Raw genomic sequence first — 19,382 nt, forward strand, 5'->3', positions numbered from 1 at the left:
TGCTAGTGAAAGTAAAATGAGGTGACTTCCTTTTAATGTGCTATAACGATTGATCCGAGTTGTTTGATATCTTCACGATACTTACTCAGCAGAGAATTAAGATTAGAAGAGTTTATATCTTCGGCAAAGTTATTGGATTTGAGCTTATCTAAAATATTGTAGAAGATACCTCAAGTAGCAATCCGCAACTAGTTCTGATACGACAAAGTCCAAAATATGTTGCAACAAGAGCACGAACATGTTTTTTATGTTATACTGGTTAAAACAATGTGACAGCAGTGTTTTTTTATAACGCAAACATTAAACTAACTATCATTTGTAAGTTATCGTTACTTGATTCTAACATATCTTTAATCACAGCTATGTTTTTAGCTACTAGTTGAAAAAGGTTTATTTTCCGTTGCGAAACCATTATAAATACGTTAACGTATATGTGAATCGTTACTGTGAATTGATATAGCAATAACTTAGATATTATAAGATTATAACATATAATTTCTTCATTATATCAGACAGTTATCGGTAAGTTTTCCCAACGTTATGATAACTAAAATGCAAACAAAACAACCTTTGTTGGTTTGAATATGGCGAACACAATATGGAGTCTCAAGAAGTGTGTGAAACGTAAATAAAACCAGGATATTACTTTTTTCAAAACTACTTTTTGCCGAAAATAGTGAAAGGCAGAAAAGTCATTTTTGTTCTATGCACATTGCACCGTCATAAACACGAATAATATAATATAGGGATTGAACATCGATTGTGATAATATTATAGTTCTCATGATATTTGAATTTAAAATGATGAGAAATCACTCTACTTGGAATAATTTTGAGCATTCTGAACATAGGGTTATTTTGTTGTTAAATTTTTATATCTTTATAAACAGATTTGGATTGAAGGCGCATAAAAAACAGTTTAGTAAAATTGAATTCCGCTCGACAGTTTTTGGATCGTTGTGAAATTTGTACCTTGTATCAAGTTTGTGACTTAAAGTACTCTTCTGCTTTTTTATTGATGATAGAAAAGTATTCTGGATTCATTAAATGTTTATAATGTCGATGGTGACTAAGTTTCAACTAGTTTACTTGGAAACAAGTTATTTTCAAGTTATGAAAAGATAAGTTATTTCAGTATGGCATTACAACGTAACGACAACATATTTTTAGCCGACTTAACAACTAGTAGAAACTGCGCTTTTTGAGTCATGCAAGTGGTTAGATGTTAGTAACAATCACTCAAATATCTGGTTGCAAACAAGTCACAAACAAGCTAGCATAACAAAAATTGTTACTTGGGCAAAACCCAATTTCTTCAATTTAAAAAGTTAGACATTTTTGTTTCGAGCCTGGCTTGTCACTTTAAAAAAAATCTCATAACACGCTGAGAAACTTTTGTGAAGACATCAAACAACTCAAATCAATCGTTATGGAATAATAAAAGAAAACAAAATCATATTACCACCACTAGCAGCAACGGTGCTAGATGTATTAAGGAATGAGCCACTGTCCGAACCTTGTGCCAGTTTTCCTTTAATTACTTTTTCTACAAACGTCGGATTGTTATGCGGTCTTCTAAAGTTTTTTTCCTCGTTAAATTTCCTACGAAAATAACATATGCATTGATTTTTAGAGTTCACAGGTAGACCTCCAGCCGATTTTTTTTTTGTAAAAAGTGAACTTCTTCATACTAAATCCCATACAAACTTTAAACCTCGGGCACGAAAATATAGTTTCTCCGATCGAGCTAAAATTTTACATGGTGCTTATGGGACCCAAAAGGAACACGAAAAGTTTGGTGGAGTTGAAATCAATATTTTGTCCCATCCTAAGGAACATGCTCTTATGGAGATTTTCAGTAGGCTTTCGTGTAGTTTAAAGTTTTAATGCAAGATTTATTATGTAGCATTGAAGGCAGCTACAAGTATTTATTAATATTAAAAATGTTACTTGGGAAGCATCCCAACGATGTCGTATATGCAGAGAAAAAGAGCATGTTTAGAACAAAAAAAAAGTTAATAGATTTTTAAATCTAATTTTTGATGATTTCAGGCTAGAATGTGATTGTTTTGAACCAATTTCGTCCTTCAACATCTAACAATGCTCCTTGTTTGATTATTACCAATATTTTGGTAATTTTCGCGGTTAATTTTAACTTTCTTTTGGAATCTGACACTTCAGCAGTTATTTTGTGTCGAGTAGTTAAATTTAACTAAAATTGCGGCCCATTTCAAAGTTTCAAAAGTTTAAAGAATTGATATTAGAATTTAAAATTTTAAAAAGTTAAAATTAACCGCGAAATGGTTCACAGCCTTAGTCTAACCAAACGAAAAATATATTTGTCCCGACTGATTTTATTGTTGAAATAAACTAGATCTTACATGTCAACAAAAGTTAAGTTGATGTTATTGATGTTATATTTTCGAATATCAAACAAACCATCTATTTAATAGTTTACTTTTATTGCGAACAATGATCTACATCGAGTGTGATCTAAACTAACAATGGCCTCCAATACAAAGTTATTAATACACTGTAAATTAAACTAAGGTATCTTATGGTAACACAGAACATCTTCCCGTTTCTTTAATATAAAATATTACATATTTAGTTGATAATCGTTTAGCCTTGTAGGAATACGAATATTTCTTTTTGGTCGATGAGGCAATAACGGTGTAGCAGGATGAGACCGACTTGTGTTTGGAGTTGGTGGTGCAATAGTTTGATTCAACGAAGTAGGCACCGTAGGCACTGTCTCCTTAGCATTATCGTTTGTGTTTACTTCCATTTGACAGCGTGCCGAAACATCCTCAGTATTCTGGTTTGTTGACGTCTTCATCTGTAGATCGTTATGTGGGATAGGTACCGAGCAAATTGGCTGCGTTTCGGGATCCTTACGTGGCTTGAGGTGAACTAACGATCGGCGATAATCAACACCATCCACATTGACGAAGTATGAGCGATTATTTAGACAGCTAGAAACGATTCCTGGAGTCCATAGTTTGGAAGTATCTGGTCTCAACTGTACATAAACTGGTGAACCCACCTTCAACTCAGGTAACTGTTTTGTTTTTTATCGTAATGAAGTTTGGCATTCTTTCGGTTTGCTTCAATCTTAGTCGAAACATCTCTTACAATTGACGGACGCAAATGATCAATTGCCGCTGGCACACCACATCGAGTGAAACGGGAGAACAGACGTGCTACTGGACTGGAACCAATTTTGTTTGGAGTATTACGCCAGTGTAATAAAGCGTACCAATAATCCGTTCCACTTTCTTCTGCTTTCTTCAGTAACTGTTTTGCTATTTTTACGGCAGCTTCTGCTTTTCCGTTGGCCTGTTGATGATAAGGTGAAGACGTAACAAGTTGAAAATCCCATTCATAAGCAAATTTTGTCATCTTTTGGTTGACAAAATTTGCTCCATTATCACAAACAATGCGCTGTGGGATACCATGACGCGAAAAATTCTCCTTACAAGCGATGATAACGGATTCCGGTGTAAGATCCTTCAACACGTTGAGTTCGAAGAAATCCGAGTAGTGATCAACAGTTATTAAAAAATTGCGTTTTATTCCTTGGAATTCCGCGAAGAATACGTCCATTGAGATAAGCTGGAACGGATAGACTGGAATTTCATGACTTTGCATTGGTGGATTTGTTTGTGATGAGGCGAATTTGGCACAAGTGGTACAATGTTTAACCATGTCCTTAATCTGGGAACTCATTCCAGGCCAGAATAAATTTGCTCGAGCCAATTTCAATGTTGCTTCTATACCGTTGTGACTTGCATGACAACTTTCAATTAAACTTTTTCGTAGACTCTGTGGTAGTATGATACGGTCGTTGCGAAAAATCAAACCGTCTTGCACCGAAAGCTCATCACGATAGCTGAAGTAAACCCTTGCATTGAATGGAACACGGTCGACGGTGCTTGGCCAACCTTGTTGAATGTAGTTTACAACCAACTGCATCGACGGATCCTTTTCTGTTTGCTCAATGATTTCGCTTATTCTGTTATTGGAGACTCGTAAGAAGGTACTCAATTTGATAGTTTCCACATTTTTTAGTACTCGGTAAATGTTCTGCTTTTTGTACTCTTCCGGTTCTTTTGCAGGAATGCACGAACGAGACAATGCATCGGCAACCACATTATCTTTACCAGTTACAAACTCTACTGAGAGATTGTATCGCTGCAGATTTAGCAGCATGTGTTGTAACCGACGCGGCGGTCGTCAAATGGTGAGATAACTAAGTCCTCACAAGTCCCTATCTCATGCCTCCCCGAGCGTCTATGATGACATTTGGTCAATAAAACGGCGTCGACTGGGTGCTATCGCCTTCTGCGTTAGTAGCAGAATGAGAGGGTGCGAAATGGCTTGTAGGTTGAAGCCCATCCTAAAGTGCAGTGTTTATCATAGTATATTACAACATATAATTGTGTTGTTTATTACATCATGTATTATTATTATTATTTTTATTAGAAGAGCGTAACTTACACTGCGATATTACCTGTTATATTGTATCATAGCCATATTATTTCATATATTATCGTCTTACACTATTTGATGTTATTATATAAAGGGTGATTTTTTAAGAGCTTGAGAACTTTTTTAAACAATAAAACGCATAAAATTTGCAAAATCTCATCGGTTCTTTATTTTAAACGTTAGATTGGTACATGACATTTACTTTTTGAAGATAATTTCATTTAAATGTTGACCGCGGCTGCGTCTTAGGTGGTCCATTCGGAAAATCCGCTTTTTTATCGACAAATTTTGTTCAGCGATGAGGCTCATTTCTGGTTGAATGGCTACGTAAATAAGCAAAATTGCCGCATTTGGAGTGAAGAGCAACCAGAAGCCGTTCAAGAACTGCCCATGCATCCCGAAAAATGCACTGTTTGGTGTGGTTTGTACGCTGGTGGAATCATTGGACCGTATTTTTTCAAAGATGCTGTTGGACGCAACGTTACAGTGAATGGCGATCGCTATCGTTCGATGCTAACAAACTTTTTGTTGCCAAAAATGGAAGAACTGAACTTGGTAGACATGTGGTTTCAACAAGATGGCGCTACATGCCACACAGCTCGCGATTCTATGGCCATTTTGAGGGAAAACTTCGGAGAACAATTCATCTCAAGAAATGGACCGGTAAGTTGGCCACCAAGATCATGCGATTTGACGCCTTTAGACTATTTTTTGTGGGGCTACGTCAAGTCTAAAGTCTACAGAAATAAGCCAGTAACTATTCCAGCTTTGGAAGACAACATTTCCGAAGAAATTCGGGCTATTCCGGCCGAAATGCTCGAAAAAGTTGCCCAAAATTGGACTTTCCGAATGGACCACCTAAGACGCAGCCGCGGTCAACATTTAAATGAAATTATCTTCAAAAAGTAAATGTCATGTACCAATCTAACGTTTAAAATAAAGAACCGATGAGATTTTGCAAATTTTATGCGTTTTATTGTTTAAAAAAGTTCTCAAGCTCTTAAAAAATCACCCTTTACTATGTTGTATGGTATTATACTGCATTGCATTATATCATATTATATTGTATTATATTGTATTATATTTTATTATATTATATAATATTATATTATATTGTATTCTATTGTATTGTGTTATATTGTATTGCATTATGTTGTATTATATTATATTATATTATAGGGTTTATTATTATTAGTACTACGTACCTCTGCGCAAAATATAAATTTGTTTTCCTTATAAGTTATCATTTTTAAAGTAACTTTCAACTAAATGTCAAGGTCGTCACAAGCTGAGCTTCATGCCTACACGTGTGTCTGTGGTGACAAATGGTCGATGGAATGCGTTGATGGCAGAATGAGAGGATGAGAAATGACATATAAATTCAAGTAATATAATATCATAGCATATCGCAACTTATCATTTTATTTATTCTATTATTTATTATATAATTCATTGTACTATATTATATTGTTTTTTATTGTTATTTTCATTATTATATTTATTGTTATTATTATTAATTTGTCATCAATAATAATAACATATATTATTTTTATAGATGTGGATATTATTATTATTATTAGAAGAGAAATATTCTACTTCCTGCAGTATTGCCAAGATAAGAGCATAACTTACACTACATTAACTGTTATTTTATATCATTGTATTATATTATATTAAATTAAAATATATTATATTATGTTATGTTATATTATATTATTTTGTAATCTATTATATCATTTTATGTTATATTAATTTCATTACACTATGTTTCATTGTATTTATCAATATAAAACATTTTGCACGGAGGCGTAAAGGGGAGGGAGCATCAGGGCATCGGACGAATTGATGACTGGACGAGGGATTGTGGATAGCCAGCCCAAGTCACTTGAAGGAAACTTGTTTCCTTCTGAAGGTTTGAAATGAGTCTGACGCGCCCTTCTCAAACAAACCATCAGGCGGGTTCAAGCATGTATAGCGATATGCTTCATCCATGCACTGGATATTATGGTTGGAAGAGCATCTTTTATTCCCGCGGAATACGAGTAAGTGACTCTACTTACGTATCCGCCCAACCCTTTTTGTTCGCTTTTCGGTAACAGCTATAGTAAGAAGGTGAGTGGATGAGTCATATCGGGGCTACTGTAAGTCTACCCGCATCCACTGGCAAGTCCTTGAACTGATGGTGGCTTCACTTCACATCACATGTGTTGTAACCGACGCGGCGCTGACAGTAAAGGTTTACAGAAAATTGCAATTAACGGTTTGTGGTCCGTTCTTATAACTGATTTAGGATTTCCTACTATGAGCTGGTCAAAGCGTATGCAGGCAAAAAGAATCGCCAAAAGCTCTTTTTCAATCTGAGCGTAATTTCTCTCAGTGGATGTTAGAGTCCTCGATGCATACCCGATTACTCCATTTTGTTGGAATATTGCTGCTCCAAGTCCGGTACTGCTAGCATCACATTCGATAACCAGAGGTTGTTTTCGGTCATAATATCGAAGAGTATCTATATCTGCAACCATTGCTTTTACCTGTTCAAACTCGGCTTGCTCGACCGATGACCATTGCCAAGGGACGGACTCTGAAATTAATCTACGTAGATTGCTCATATTTGTACTGTGATTCCGGATGTATCGGCTAAGGTAATTCACCATCCCAACAAAACGATGAACCTCCTTGCGATTTACTGGTGTTGGATAGTTGCGAATAGCAAGTACTTTGTCTTGATCCGGTTTAAGACCTTGATCCGTTAACACATGCCCATAAAATTTAACAGAGCTTTCACAAAGCTTCAACTTTGACTTATTCAGCTTTACATTGTTTTTTTCAAGTCGACACAACAGATTTTTTAAACACTTGTTATGATTAATAAGTGCCTCATCGAGAGAATTACCTACGCCGAAAACTAGTAGATCATCTGCGATGCACTCCACTCCGTCGAGTCCTTGTATTACCTCTTGAAGCTTTATTTGAAAAATTTCCGGAGCTGGTGCAATACCAAATGGAAGACGAATCCACCGATATCTCCCGAATGGGGTCCAAAACGTTGTCAGTTTACTGCTGGGTTCATCCAGCACCACGTGCCAGAACCCTTTTCTAGTATCAACGGTCGAAAACACTCTTGCTTTACCCAATTCTGGAAGAATTTCGTCCAGCGTGACGAATTGTAAATTGTGTCTTTTTAATGCTTTGTTCAAAGGTACTGGATCCAAGCAGACACGAACGCCTGATTCTGGCCCACCACGTTGAACAATCACTAAGTTGCTTACCCATTCTGTATGGCGAGTTTCTTTGACAATTATTCCGTCTTTTTCTAATGACTCTAATTCTTGTTTCAGCTTTTCACGAACAGCCAGGGGAACACGTCGCGGTGGTTGAATAGTTGGACGAACCGAGTTGTCCACTTCCGAAGCAACCACTCCAGGAAGCATTCCATAACCGGTGAAGAGGTTGATATGGTCATCAATAATTCTCTGGGCTTTGATTCTGTAGATGTTCATCAAATTGTCTTGCGGATGGGTTAGTGATTCTCGGAAAGATACAGATTGACAATACTTGACAAATCCCAGCTCACGTGATACTTTTGCTGATAACAGCGGACGATGATCACCTTCAACTACTTGTAATACTAAACGGTATTTTCGATCCAGCCGGCGACAAGGAATTTTTACTTGACTTAACACATTAATGGGGCTACCACCGAAACTTTGTAAGCGAAAATTTTTTGGTAGTAGTGATGGATGTTTATCACCAGAAAGCTTTACAAGGCAATCATGACCAATGAGGCTTGTGTTGGCGCCGGTATCTAATTCACACAATACTGTCTTCCACTGCTTGGCGAATTTTAAGTTTACTTCCGCCAAAACACAGCCTCCGCTTCCTGACTGATCATATACTTTTCCGATTTCGTACTCCTCATAATTCTCCTGAGACGATGCATCACTTTCGGTTCCAGATTCCGATCCGTCTGAATCGTTTCCATCTTTAACTACCTTTACCTGCTTAAATTTCCGTGACTTGGGTTTGTTAATTTTGCAAACTTTTTCGAAGTGGTTCTTTCCATGGCATCGGTGACAGCGCTTTCCAAAAGCTGGAAACACTCCTTTGAGGAATTCATGACGATCCCCACAGAACTTACATCTAGACGAAATAGATCTTGATTCTCTTGCTTTGTGAATTTTATTAACTTCTGATGGTTTAATTAGTATTCCGAGCTCAACTGCTCTTGCTGCAGCAATTTCTTCGGCTCTGCACAAGTCGACAGCTTTTTCTAATGATACATCCGCCATTGTCAACAACTTGGAGCGAAGATGAGGCCATTTATTTGATGTAATCAATTTGAAGGTGGTCAGCTCCGTAGTGAGGTCACCTAGATTTGCGAGTCTAGCCAACACTTTCAACCGTGAGCAGAAATTATCAGTTGGTTCTTCTGTCATTTGCATTGCACCAAAGAAATCTAGGCGGTCTATATTCACGTTTCGCTTAGGTACAACGATTTCCTTGATGACTTTCAAGGTCTCTTCTGGATTCACTTTCTGTTGAGCTGTAAGCTCAAAGTTGAAAAATTTCTTACGAGCAGGTTCTCCGATCACGGATAGAAGGAAACTCACTTTTTTCGAATTATCTGTAGCTGGCCATTGTTGCATGCCAATGGCGCTTGCGTATTCTAGCCAACTCTTTTCGAAAAAATCGAAATTCTCGCTCATATCTCCCTCCAAAGACAAGGGTGATGGTAGAGGGATCGGTACACTGGATGCACAAGGCTGTTGCGTATGTTGCGCAGAACCGTTTGGTCTTGCTGCATTCATTGAGTGTACTAAAGTACGGAACATCTCCGCTTGTTGCGCCATGAACATTTGAAACTGATTCTGGTCCATTTCGATGAGGATTTCCGAAGTAAAGCACAATTCAAAATGGTCGCCACTGCGACTCAAGATCAAACATAAATTCAATTTTATTTTCAGCTATCCGCGATTTCAATAATGACGCCGGATACACTCAGAAGCACACGTTCACTTCTGACACCATGTTATATTTTCGAATATCAAACAAACCATCTATTTAATAGTTTACTTTTATTGCGAACAATGATCTACATCGAGTGTGATCTAAACTAACAATGGCGTCCAATACAAAGTTATTAATACACTGTAAATTAAACTAAGGTATCTTATGGTAACACAGAACAATTGACAATGTCTTTGTGGATTCAATCCTGCTTTGCCTTTATATTTATAAAAAAAAATTGGTCCATTTTATCTATGATCATTTTTGTGAAACGATGTTGTTTAAATTAACCGTAACAGTTTTATTTATTATAAACCAGAACAATTACTTCACACTCGGAAAAAACAAAAAAAGTTTGAACGCGTATTATTAAGAAAATTTTATCCCCCTGTTTCGTTTTCTTGGCTTTCGCTTTTCAACAATTCAAGCGTAAGTTATTTGTGGATAATAATATGATTATTAAAAACTAATTGGACTGATGGAACAACAAATATCATTAAAATAGTGCCTGAGAAACTCTTTTTGTTCGATTGTTACGGTGTCATTATCGAATTTTCTTCAAAGATTTCAATTAAATTAAAAGATAATAATTTTGACTTGAAAGTTATGAGGAGGGTCAAGTGTCAAATATAAAAGAATTTTAAAGTGAATGTCAACCGGAATAAAGGTAGTTTGACCTTGGAAATTGTTTTGAAATAAATCATTTAATCATCACTACATTCCGAAACGATGACAGAGTTCTCCTTATAGTTCTGTTATAGATATATTCTAATTACTACAATTTGAACACTTTCCACAGTGCAAAAAAAAAAACAACTTAATTTCCATGTCGTTTAGATCACCTATTGAATTTGATCGGAATAGAATGAAAATAAACTTGTCATTTTAATCAACTGTAAAAAAACGATGCAAAAGTAGAACTGAAAAATGTTTTCCACTTGATTCAAAACTGTATCAACTTCAAAGTCTTGTTAGTAGGTTTTTTATACAAACTTGGAATTATCGGTTTCCAAAAGAACGCACTTAGATAGACCTGAGATGACTAGGACAATTTTCACAAATCATAGAATGCAATGGAGTCGTGTGGTAAATCCGTGTCTATCACAGATTTAGGGTGGTGAAATAGTAACGCGTATGCACGAATTGCATAAAAACGCAGGTTCGAGTTCTGTCTCTGAGCGTATCTTTTTCGGGACTTCTAACACTACGTACCTGTACAATACTTCTACTTCACATAGAATAAAAACACACTTTCTTTCTATATGAAGGCAACACCTATTTTTCACACTATTTTCGCAAGAGAAAAAACAATACGAACCGTTCCAGAAAACTGAACAATTATTTCGTGCAGTATGTGATTCAACAAACGCTCAGCAAAATATTTTCGATTGCTGAGTGGGTATGTTTTGTAATATGTATTAAAAGGATTGTTTCCGTGCTAATTTTTATAAGTGTAGGTATTACACACGGAAAGACACGTCGTAGTAATATTAGTTTAAACTTCTGTTAAAATGGGAACTTTTTATATATCCATAATATTTTCAAAAAAGAATTTAAGATAACGAATCAATCAGTTTGAAATGCTCATTACTAAAAAGCTTGACCCAGATAGAGACCATTTCATTTAAGCAGCTAGATTAGTTAAGGTGGACCCAACAAACAAATTTTTGGATGCGTGAATTGTTTATGACTTCTAAGTAATAAAAAAGTTTTTGTAGTGTCAAAACTATCGGAAAATACTACGTTATTCGTAGGAAGCAGTATGTTTCTATACTTATTACTCTCTCCGATAATTCTTCTAGTGAAACGTTTGAGCTCATTGGTAGAATTTCGTTTCATTACACAGAAGCTGATAACCACTTGCTTTTGTTGTTTGCGGCTGGTGAGATTAATGAAAATGAATAATGATGATGCTTAGAAGAGAAATATCATTATCACTGCACATCTCAATTTTTTCTCGAATCTCAGAAAAATGGTTTAATTGTTTTGAAAGGGGAAGAAATAGATTTGGAAGAATAAATAATGAATTTTGAAATTATGAACAAAGTCTTACTGTTTTTGGCCACAGTAGTATATCCCGCTTCTTTAGTACGTTCCGTTTTAAAAACTACACTTATTAGCGTCACTTAGTTTGGAACTGAAGTAAAATAATTACACTAATGTTTTACTGAACTTCGGCTGGGTTTAATGTGTTTTTCGAAAATCCTATAAATTGATAGCTTCATTTTATGATGCTATCCACGGCAAGTTATAAAACCTTATTTCGGTTTAATTTTTCGAATTGCCGAGAATTCGATAGAAATCAAATGAATATTTCGAAGTACCTATTTTTGCTAAAATTTCAGTTGAGTATCGTTTTACCGTGTTTTTTTTTTGATATTGTTTTTCGCCGAGATCAACATTAAGTCAAACTGACCACAAAGCTTTTTTTTAATAGTCAATAATTACACCAACCATCATAAAAGTGTCTGCTACTGAAAAAAGGAATGAATGTTAGTCCGCTTCTGTTTCTGGTGACAGTGAGCATCACAATCATTTTGCATTTTTGTCTCGGATGCAAACAAATGGTCGTCGACAGTTTAAAGTTAAAATATCTAAACAAATGTTTACTATCGGTCGGTGACCAGAAAGTCTTCACTCGTTTGAGTTTGAGTTATAAAAAAGGACATTAGGCTTAGGCGTATTTGTTTAAAAGATTTACTTGTGTGGAGTTAAATGTTGAACTGTTAAGTATCAAAAGCAATTCAATGTGAACGGTTTGAGCAATGATGAATCCAAGACGAAATGCGATAAAATTATAATCAATTAACTAAACTCCATTTAATAAATTTCGATTATTAATAGTCTTTTAAAATGTCCTTCACCACAACGGGTTTTATTTCCTGGTCCCGGAAATATGCTAAAATCGTTCGAGTTTCACGCATCTCTGCTGTCTCAAACAAATCATTGTATGCATAGAAATAAAAATAAATCTTGTCTGATGTGGTAACAAATGCGTTGTATTTAGTATTGATATAAACTACTGGTTGGTGAACTATTTCCTGAGTTTTATAGTAAAAATGTTTTCTAAATGATACATGTTTTGTTTTCTTCGTATTTATCTATATCCTGGATGCTACTAACTTCTATTGTAAAAAAAACTGAGTATATATAAACATAGAACTTTCGAGCATAACATATGAATATAGAGTATATTCTCCATCAGCTGATATTTTTTCTCGAAATATAAGTTGTTTATTGATATGAGGTTTCAATGGCACTACTGTTTTTAAGAGGACAGCTCTTTGATAACCAGTCCGGCAATTACTAAACGTTGAATCTCGGACGTTCCTTCATAAATTTCTGTGATCCTAGCGTCTCGGTAGTGCCGTTCAGCCGGCATATCCGATACGTATCCCATTCCTCCCAGAATCTGAATACATTGATGGGCACAGAAAGTGGCCGCTTCAGATGCGGTAAGCTTTGCTTGAGCTGCTTCTTTGGTGTACGGTTTCTTATTATCCTTCAGCCAAGCTGCACGCCACGTCAGCAAACGAGCTGACTCTAGGCTAACAGACATGTCGGCAATTTTTGATTGGATGGCCTGCAGTTTGGAGATCGGTTTACCGAAAGCGATCCGTTTATTGGCGTAATCGACGGCACATTCCAATGAAGCTTGAGCAATACCAAGAGCCTGACTGGCAATCCCAATGCGACCTGCGTCTAAAGTTTGCATGGCTATTTTGAATCCCAATCCTGGCTCTCCCAGTAGATTCTCTTTTGGAATTTCACAATCTTCGAAGATCAACTGAGCGGTTGATGATCCCCGAATTCCGAGTTTGTCTTCTTTTTTGCCTAATGTGAATCCTTTGCTGTTCTTCGGTACTATAAATGCAGATATCCCCTTATGTTTCAGGCCTTTGTCAGTTGTCGCAAAAACAATGGCACTCTCTGCTTCATAAGCGTTTGTAATCCAGCATTTCGTTCCGTTTAAAACCCAACGATCGCTTTTGGCTGTGGCAACCGTGGAAGCCGCTCCAGCATCTGATCCGTTTCCAGGTTCGGACAGAGCAAAACAACCGACCCTTTTCCCATCAGTATATTCGGTTACGTACTTTTGCTTTTGTGATTCGTTGCCATATCGATCGAGAGGACCCAGATAGAGAGAATTATTGACAGACATGATCACACCGGCTGAGGCACAACCACGAGAAATTTCCTCCATAGCGATGGCGTATGCTAGATAGTCCAATCCGGTGCCCCCATATTTTTCTTCGATTGCCACAGCCATTAATCCAAGCTCACCCATCTTCTGGATCTGCTCAGCCGGATACAGATGTTCACGATCAATTTTTGCTGCGATCGGAATCAGCTCATTGTTAGCAAAATCGCGACATGTTTTTTGCAGCATCTGATGCGTATCTGGTAACGCTGATAAGCTGGCAATCGATCGATTGTTCCATAATCTAACACCTACAGAGTACAAAAGTTCACATAATATTCTTTGTGATTGCAAATTTTGATTTTACGCTTACCGAGTTTAGCACTGTTTCTGATTGCAAGCATTTTTAAGCTAAAATAACCAGTTTCAAGAAATAAGCTGATTCAATAACGGTAAAAAAATGAAGAAAACTAAATATAACCCTGAGTTGAAGCTTTATATGGCACTGGTTGAGTAATATATAATTTGGACTAGTGGACTGTTTGGGTACAATCCATACACAGCAATGAAATCACAATAAAATAAATGCAGTGAATCGAGGTAGCTGATAAGACGACGGTAGCAATGATAGTGTGAAAGATGAGCTGATTGAGAGTGAGATGCTCGTATGAAAGTGTCAGGTAAAACTTTACTTGAGTGGTATCGTGCGGAGGATCATTGACATACTGATAGTGATGGTTATGAATAAAATAAGATGCATGCAGTTTTAATATATTATTCATTATTCATTTTGTCATTGATGTAATTTCATATGAATACTCAAATTGCTTCAAAAAACTTTTGATCACAAATATTTCTTTTGTCCTGTTTATCACATTTATCTCACATAGTCAACAAATCTCGTTTCTCACTACATCAAAGGTTCATTATTGTTCATTATGAAATGTCATTTCGAAGCAGTGAACTTATCACTGTATCTCACTGTACCACCACGCGCAACAGCTTCGAATACGCGCCACGACTTTTACGTTGTTTTGTGTGTGCAATCTGAACGCACACATAATTTCTCAAATTGCTGCGGACGTTTCAGAATCAATAAATCGTACACTTTTTCGCTTTGCTACCTCAATTCTTTCCAATCTACTTCATTTATATTCTATGTCACACAGTTCAATTTCAACACAATTCGGAGTGTCTTTGATTTTACGGACTGCTTAATTTCTACTAACTTGAATTAGATTACTGTCTCACAAACGCCGCCATGCATTGTGCCAGGATTATTTCTTATCTAAGTAAGTTTACTTCTTGTATGTATTTCCACAAAAAAAAAACATCAGAATCATTTGATTCCAGGACAAACTGTACCAGGCCCTCGAAGATCAATCGCATGTTTGGCTGCATTATCAGATACGCACCAGATGCTGCAGAAGACATGTCGCGACTTTGCCGATAACGAATTATTTCCGGTTGCAGCCAAAATCGATAAGGAACACTACTATCCCACAGAGTTAATGACGAAAATAGGTGATCTTGGACTTATGTCAATCGTTTTAAGTACAAAATATGGCGGAACAGGATTGGATTATCTCGCGTACGCCATTGCCATGGAAGAGATTTCTCGCGGTTGCGCGTCAATCGGTGTGACCATGTCTATTCATAACTCACTATATTTAGGTGTACTGGAGAAATATGGGACCGAGCAGCAAAAGCGGAACTTTATTCCCGGCTATATAGATGGGCGACAGATAGGATGCTTTGCGTTGTCCGAACCTGGGAACGGTTCGGATGCTGGTGCAGCATCGACTACCGCTGTGTTATCTGGTGACCGATGGGTGCTCAACGGTACTAAGTGTTGGATATCAGGTGGTTACGAAGCTAAGGCAGGCATTGTTTTTGCCACCACCGATAAAAGTTTGAAGCATAAGGGAATTTCAGCTTTCATTGTACCCATGGATTCCCCAGGATTGAGTCGTGGTAAGAACGAAGAGAAACTTGGGATTCGAGGTACTTCGACGTGTCAACTGATTTTTGAGGACTGCGAAATACCCAGAGACAATTTGATCGGTGAATCAGGACATGGATTCAAAATAGCAATGCAATCTTTAGATGCAGGGCGCATAGGAGTTGCAGGGCAAGCTTTAGGTATTGCTCAAGCAGCTCTCGAATGTGCGGTGGATTATGCCGGAAAACGTCATGCATTTGGTCAACCAATTAGCAAGTTTCAAGCGATTCAGCTGAAAATTGCAGATATGTCCGTTAAGCTGGAATCGGCTCGTTTGCTCACCTGGCGAGCCGCTTGGTTAAAGGACAACAAGAAATCATTCACGAAAGAGGCAGCACAGGCAAAGTTAGCTGCTTCAGAAACGGCCACATTTTGTGCTCATCAGTGCATGCAAATCCTCGGCGGAATGGGCTATGTGTCAGATATGCCCGCAGAACGATATTATCGAGAAGCAAGAATCACAGAAATCTACGAAGGTACCTCCGAAATACAAAGACTTGTTATTGCTGGGCAAATCATCAAAGAGTTTAGATGATTTGACTTTTTGTAATTATATTTTTTGGAAATTTTATTTTGTAATAAACTTAAATGTGTGATTTATGGTTGAAAATTATGATTATTTTTCGACATTATCATTTTTACGAGTTGAAATTATGTCAGTTTTCGTTTGATAAAAAACAAAGTATGCGGGTTTTTACAACCATCTCTTTTTTTCGAAAACGTGAAATTTTTAGAATTGCTGTATGTTGAACAGAAGAAGTTTCTACTAGAGATGGGCAAAACAGTTCATTTTAAAGAACCGTTCAGTGATGCAGAGTTCTGTTGAAAGAACTAGTTCTCCAGAGTCAAAAACTGAACGAGAACTCACTTTTGTAAGCTTAAACGAGGAAAAAAAGGTCCCTCGAAATAGAACTGAGGTTTCGTGACGAAACTTTCTTATTAGTACCGTTCTTGAAAAAAGGTTGAGCGAGCTTAAAAAACAAAAAAAAATCCCTCGACTTTGAACTGAGGAACTACCGTTCTCGAAAAAAGAATTATAGCTCGTTCATTCTTTCAAAAGAACTAGTTCTTTTGAACCGTTCGCGAACGAATTGCCCATCTCTAGTTCCTACTGTCATTTACTCGGAATCTGTTTCTGCAGACAGATTGAAAAACGTCATTAACAATCGATTGAGCATTTCATTCTCCCATTATCGCCGTTTTTTTATTAGCTTAACGAATAAGGTCTATTATTCCTACAATTGCAATTATAATTATGGAATTCTTTCATGTTTCACCTTGGGCTCATCAGTGCATTAGCAGATTATGTTGAACTGCTTAAGCCACCTCGTTGTTCAACATAAACCACATTAAGTTATTGGTATCGGTTTTCCACAAGTGTTCATAACTAATTTGTATTCTTTTTTATGTTTCGTCTTCGTCTCATCAGTGCATTAACGGATTATGTTCAACTACTAATTATAGTCTTTCAGATGCTTTTGGTACATCGTACCAGTAACCAGTTTGCGCAAAATGCATTAGCAGGTCCAAAAAATCTGCATATGCAAATTACCTGCATATCAACTTTATTAGGTTTGCATATCAACCAAGAATTTGGGTTTAGTGATAGAGTTTGGACCGGTGGTCTCATCCCGACCCCTCAATGTATCCCAGTTCTCGTGCTACCCCAAAATTAATCGGTAAAACTTTTGGAAGTATACCGCTATTTTTCTCCAGTCATTTTTCAAAAAGAGACGTGGTTGTCCGAAACCTCCAAAGGGTGGTCCAGAACCGGTACCCAAAGTTTTGAATTATTAAGTGATAATGTTTATTTACTTCCACAACACCAATTTTAACATCGAACGCAAAGTTCCTAAGAATCGCAGAAAAGCAAAAACTAAAACAAGACAGAATAGAAGTGAAATAAGTCAAGCGGATGTCAAAGTAAATGAGTAGTTAAAACCCAAATAAAAGTTAAAAATAGAAACGAAGAAAAACTCACGAAAAAGCGATTGATTATGATTTTTCATTTCGGCACGTTTGAGTTTCCAGACAGTTTCTTGTGTGACGTCATTACTGAACGATTAACTGAAGTGAATGAAGTTCATCCAGCCAAACGTCCGGTGTTTTGACTGAAGCTCTCGAGCCCAGTTTCATCCAATCTTCAGTTAAGGACTATTCACACATATCCGGTCCGGTTCAGTGCCGGCACAACACCGTGCACGGATACTGATATTATTTCATTCGTTTTCTATGCGCGCATTCACACCTATCCAGCACAGTGCCGTTTCAGTGCAACTCGCCGTCAGTGTCGCGTCCGTCCGGCAAACTCAAATTCGTCGTCACCGATATTTTTCATTTTCACTGAAGTCAGTATGTCATTGCATTGGCTGTGCCGGAACGGAAACAGTACGGAAACGGAACGGAAGGGTACCGATAAAAAAGAACACTGACGGCGCACTGAAGGCACTTTCACTGAACCGTCACGGAACTGAAATGTGTGAATAGTCCTTTAATCGTTGAGCTCGTCAGTTTTCTTTTAATCAGAATAATGTGCCACCATGAAAAAAATTGGTGAAACTAAAGGAAAAAAACGCAAAACTAACCTGACGCCACCCACGCTCAGTTCAGATAATCGTTCAGTTATTTATTTCGTCCAAGATTCCTTTGGACTGTCCGGAAAACTGAACGGATATGGGACACTTAGAGCAAATTCAGCAGTTGGAAGCTTCATATGAAAGATTTATAAGAGCTAATTCAGCAACTGGAAGCAGTGTTGGTGAAATCCGAAAATTTGACAGAAGCTGCTATATTGCTATCTATATTGTATACAACATTTTCAATCTGGTAGAAGATGCTACAAGATATCGTGTTTCTCAATGCATGAACCGTGAGAGAATTTTTCTATATTTCTTCGCTCCACTTCATACTCTGAGTATTTCACATCCTTAGAAAAAATTTGCAGTCTGATAATGATTGGTTCTGTGTGGAATTTACCAAGAGAGAATTGCTAGTTATCAATTATCGCAGAAAATCGAATCGATGGTTCGACTTGATAATTCTCATACTAGGTTGCAATATTTCAAAACCCTTGTGTGGAGCATTCACATACATTTTCATAGACAAAACTTATACAAAGGTTATATGCATATAGTTATAATATGCGGCAATAGTAAAATGATTCTATCGCAATTATCCACTGCCCATACAGAATCGGAACGCGAAACGAGAATAAGCGACCGTTTGTTGCTTCAAAGAGAATCCCCACAGCAGTGTGCTAACCTTTGATTCTCAGAAATGTCATCGGGAGAAATTCGCTCTCGCACTGGTGTTTATTCTATGTTAAAGGCTATTCGCATTAGGCCGATCCGACATAGCCATAGCCAAAGCAGAAAAAATGTAGACGCCGGAGAGCTCGGAACGGTCGGATCGGCCTAATGCTTATAGCCTTTTAAATGAGCCATGCCGGGTTTTTGTTACTGGGATGATATCCGTCTCTCTTTGATGGCACTTATTCAATCTTGTGAAGAGTTGCTAGTGAGCATTCTTTGATACGATAAAAGCCATCATTGGCTGGAAGTTTTATATAAAACTGGAAGTTATAATAGAACTAAAACTGAAACAAACGTATCCCCAGCAAGCCGTTCTAGTTTTATTTATTCGAACAGTTCTACTGTCAAATTTAAAACTGCTATACGATGCCGTTTAATTTTTTTGAATTTGAAACACGAATAAAACGCTATTGGGACTGCCAGTTTCTTTT

The 19,382-nt window shown here is 37.0% G+C and overlaps 2 protein-coding genes across 3 annotated transcripts; one reads left to right on the forward strand and one right to left on the reverse strand.

The window, feature by feature from the left end:
• Positions 1 to 12,470: 12,470 nt before the first annotated feature.
• On the reverse strand, positions 12,471 to 14,525 carry LOC131432273 (short-chain specific acyl-CoA dehydrogenase, mitochondrial). The gene is made up of 2 exons (XM_058598452.1): positions 14,012 to 14,525; positions 12,471 to 13,949 (listed from the first exon to the last, which is right to left on the reverse strand). The coding sequence occupies exons 1-2, from the start codon at positions 14,040 to 14,042 to the stop codon at positions 12,766 to 12,768; spliced, it is 1,215 nt and encodes a 404-aa protein (XP_058454435.1). The 5' UTR covers positions 14,043 to 14,525; the 3' UTR covers positions 12,471 to 12,765.
• On the forward strand, positions 14,234 to 16,236 carry LOC131432274 (short-chain specific acyl-CoA dehydrogenase, mitochondrial-like). 2 transcript variants are annotated; one of them, XM_058598454.1, is made up of 3 exons: positions 14,234 to 14,318; positions 14,808 to 14,930; positions 14,992 to 16,236. In XM_058598454.1, the coding sequence occupies exons 2-3, from the start codon at positions 14,900 to 14,902 to the stop codon at positions 16,173 to 16,175; spliced, it is 1,215 nt and encodes a 404-aa protein (XP_058454437.1). In that variant the 5' UTR covers positions 14,234 to 14,318; positions 14,808 to 14,899; the 3' UTR covers positions 16,176 to 16,236. The 2 variants fall into 2 exon arrangements, with proteins under 2 accessions (XP_058454437.1, XP_058454436.1); XM_058598453.1 differs by lacking the exon at positions 14,234 to 14,318 and having other exon boundaries at positions 14,633 to 14,930.
• Positions 16,237 to 19,382: the final 3,146 nt, after the last annotated feature.

The sequence above is a fragment of the Malaya genurostris genome, chromosome 2 (genome assembly GCF_030247185.1).
Source record: "Malaya genurostris strain Urasoe2022 chromosome 2, Malgen_1.1, whole genome shotgun sequence".
Lineage (NCBI taxonomy): Eukaryota > Metazoa > Arthropoda > Insecta > Diptera > Culicidae > Malaya > Malaya genurostris.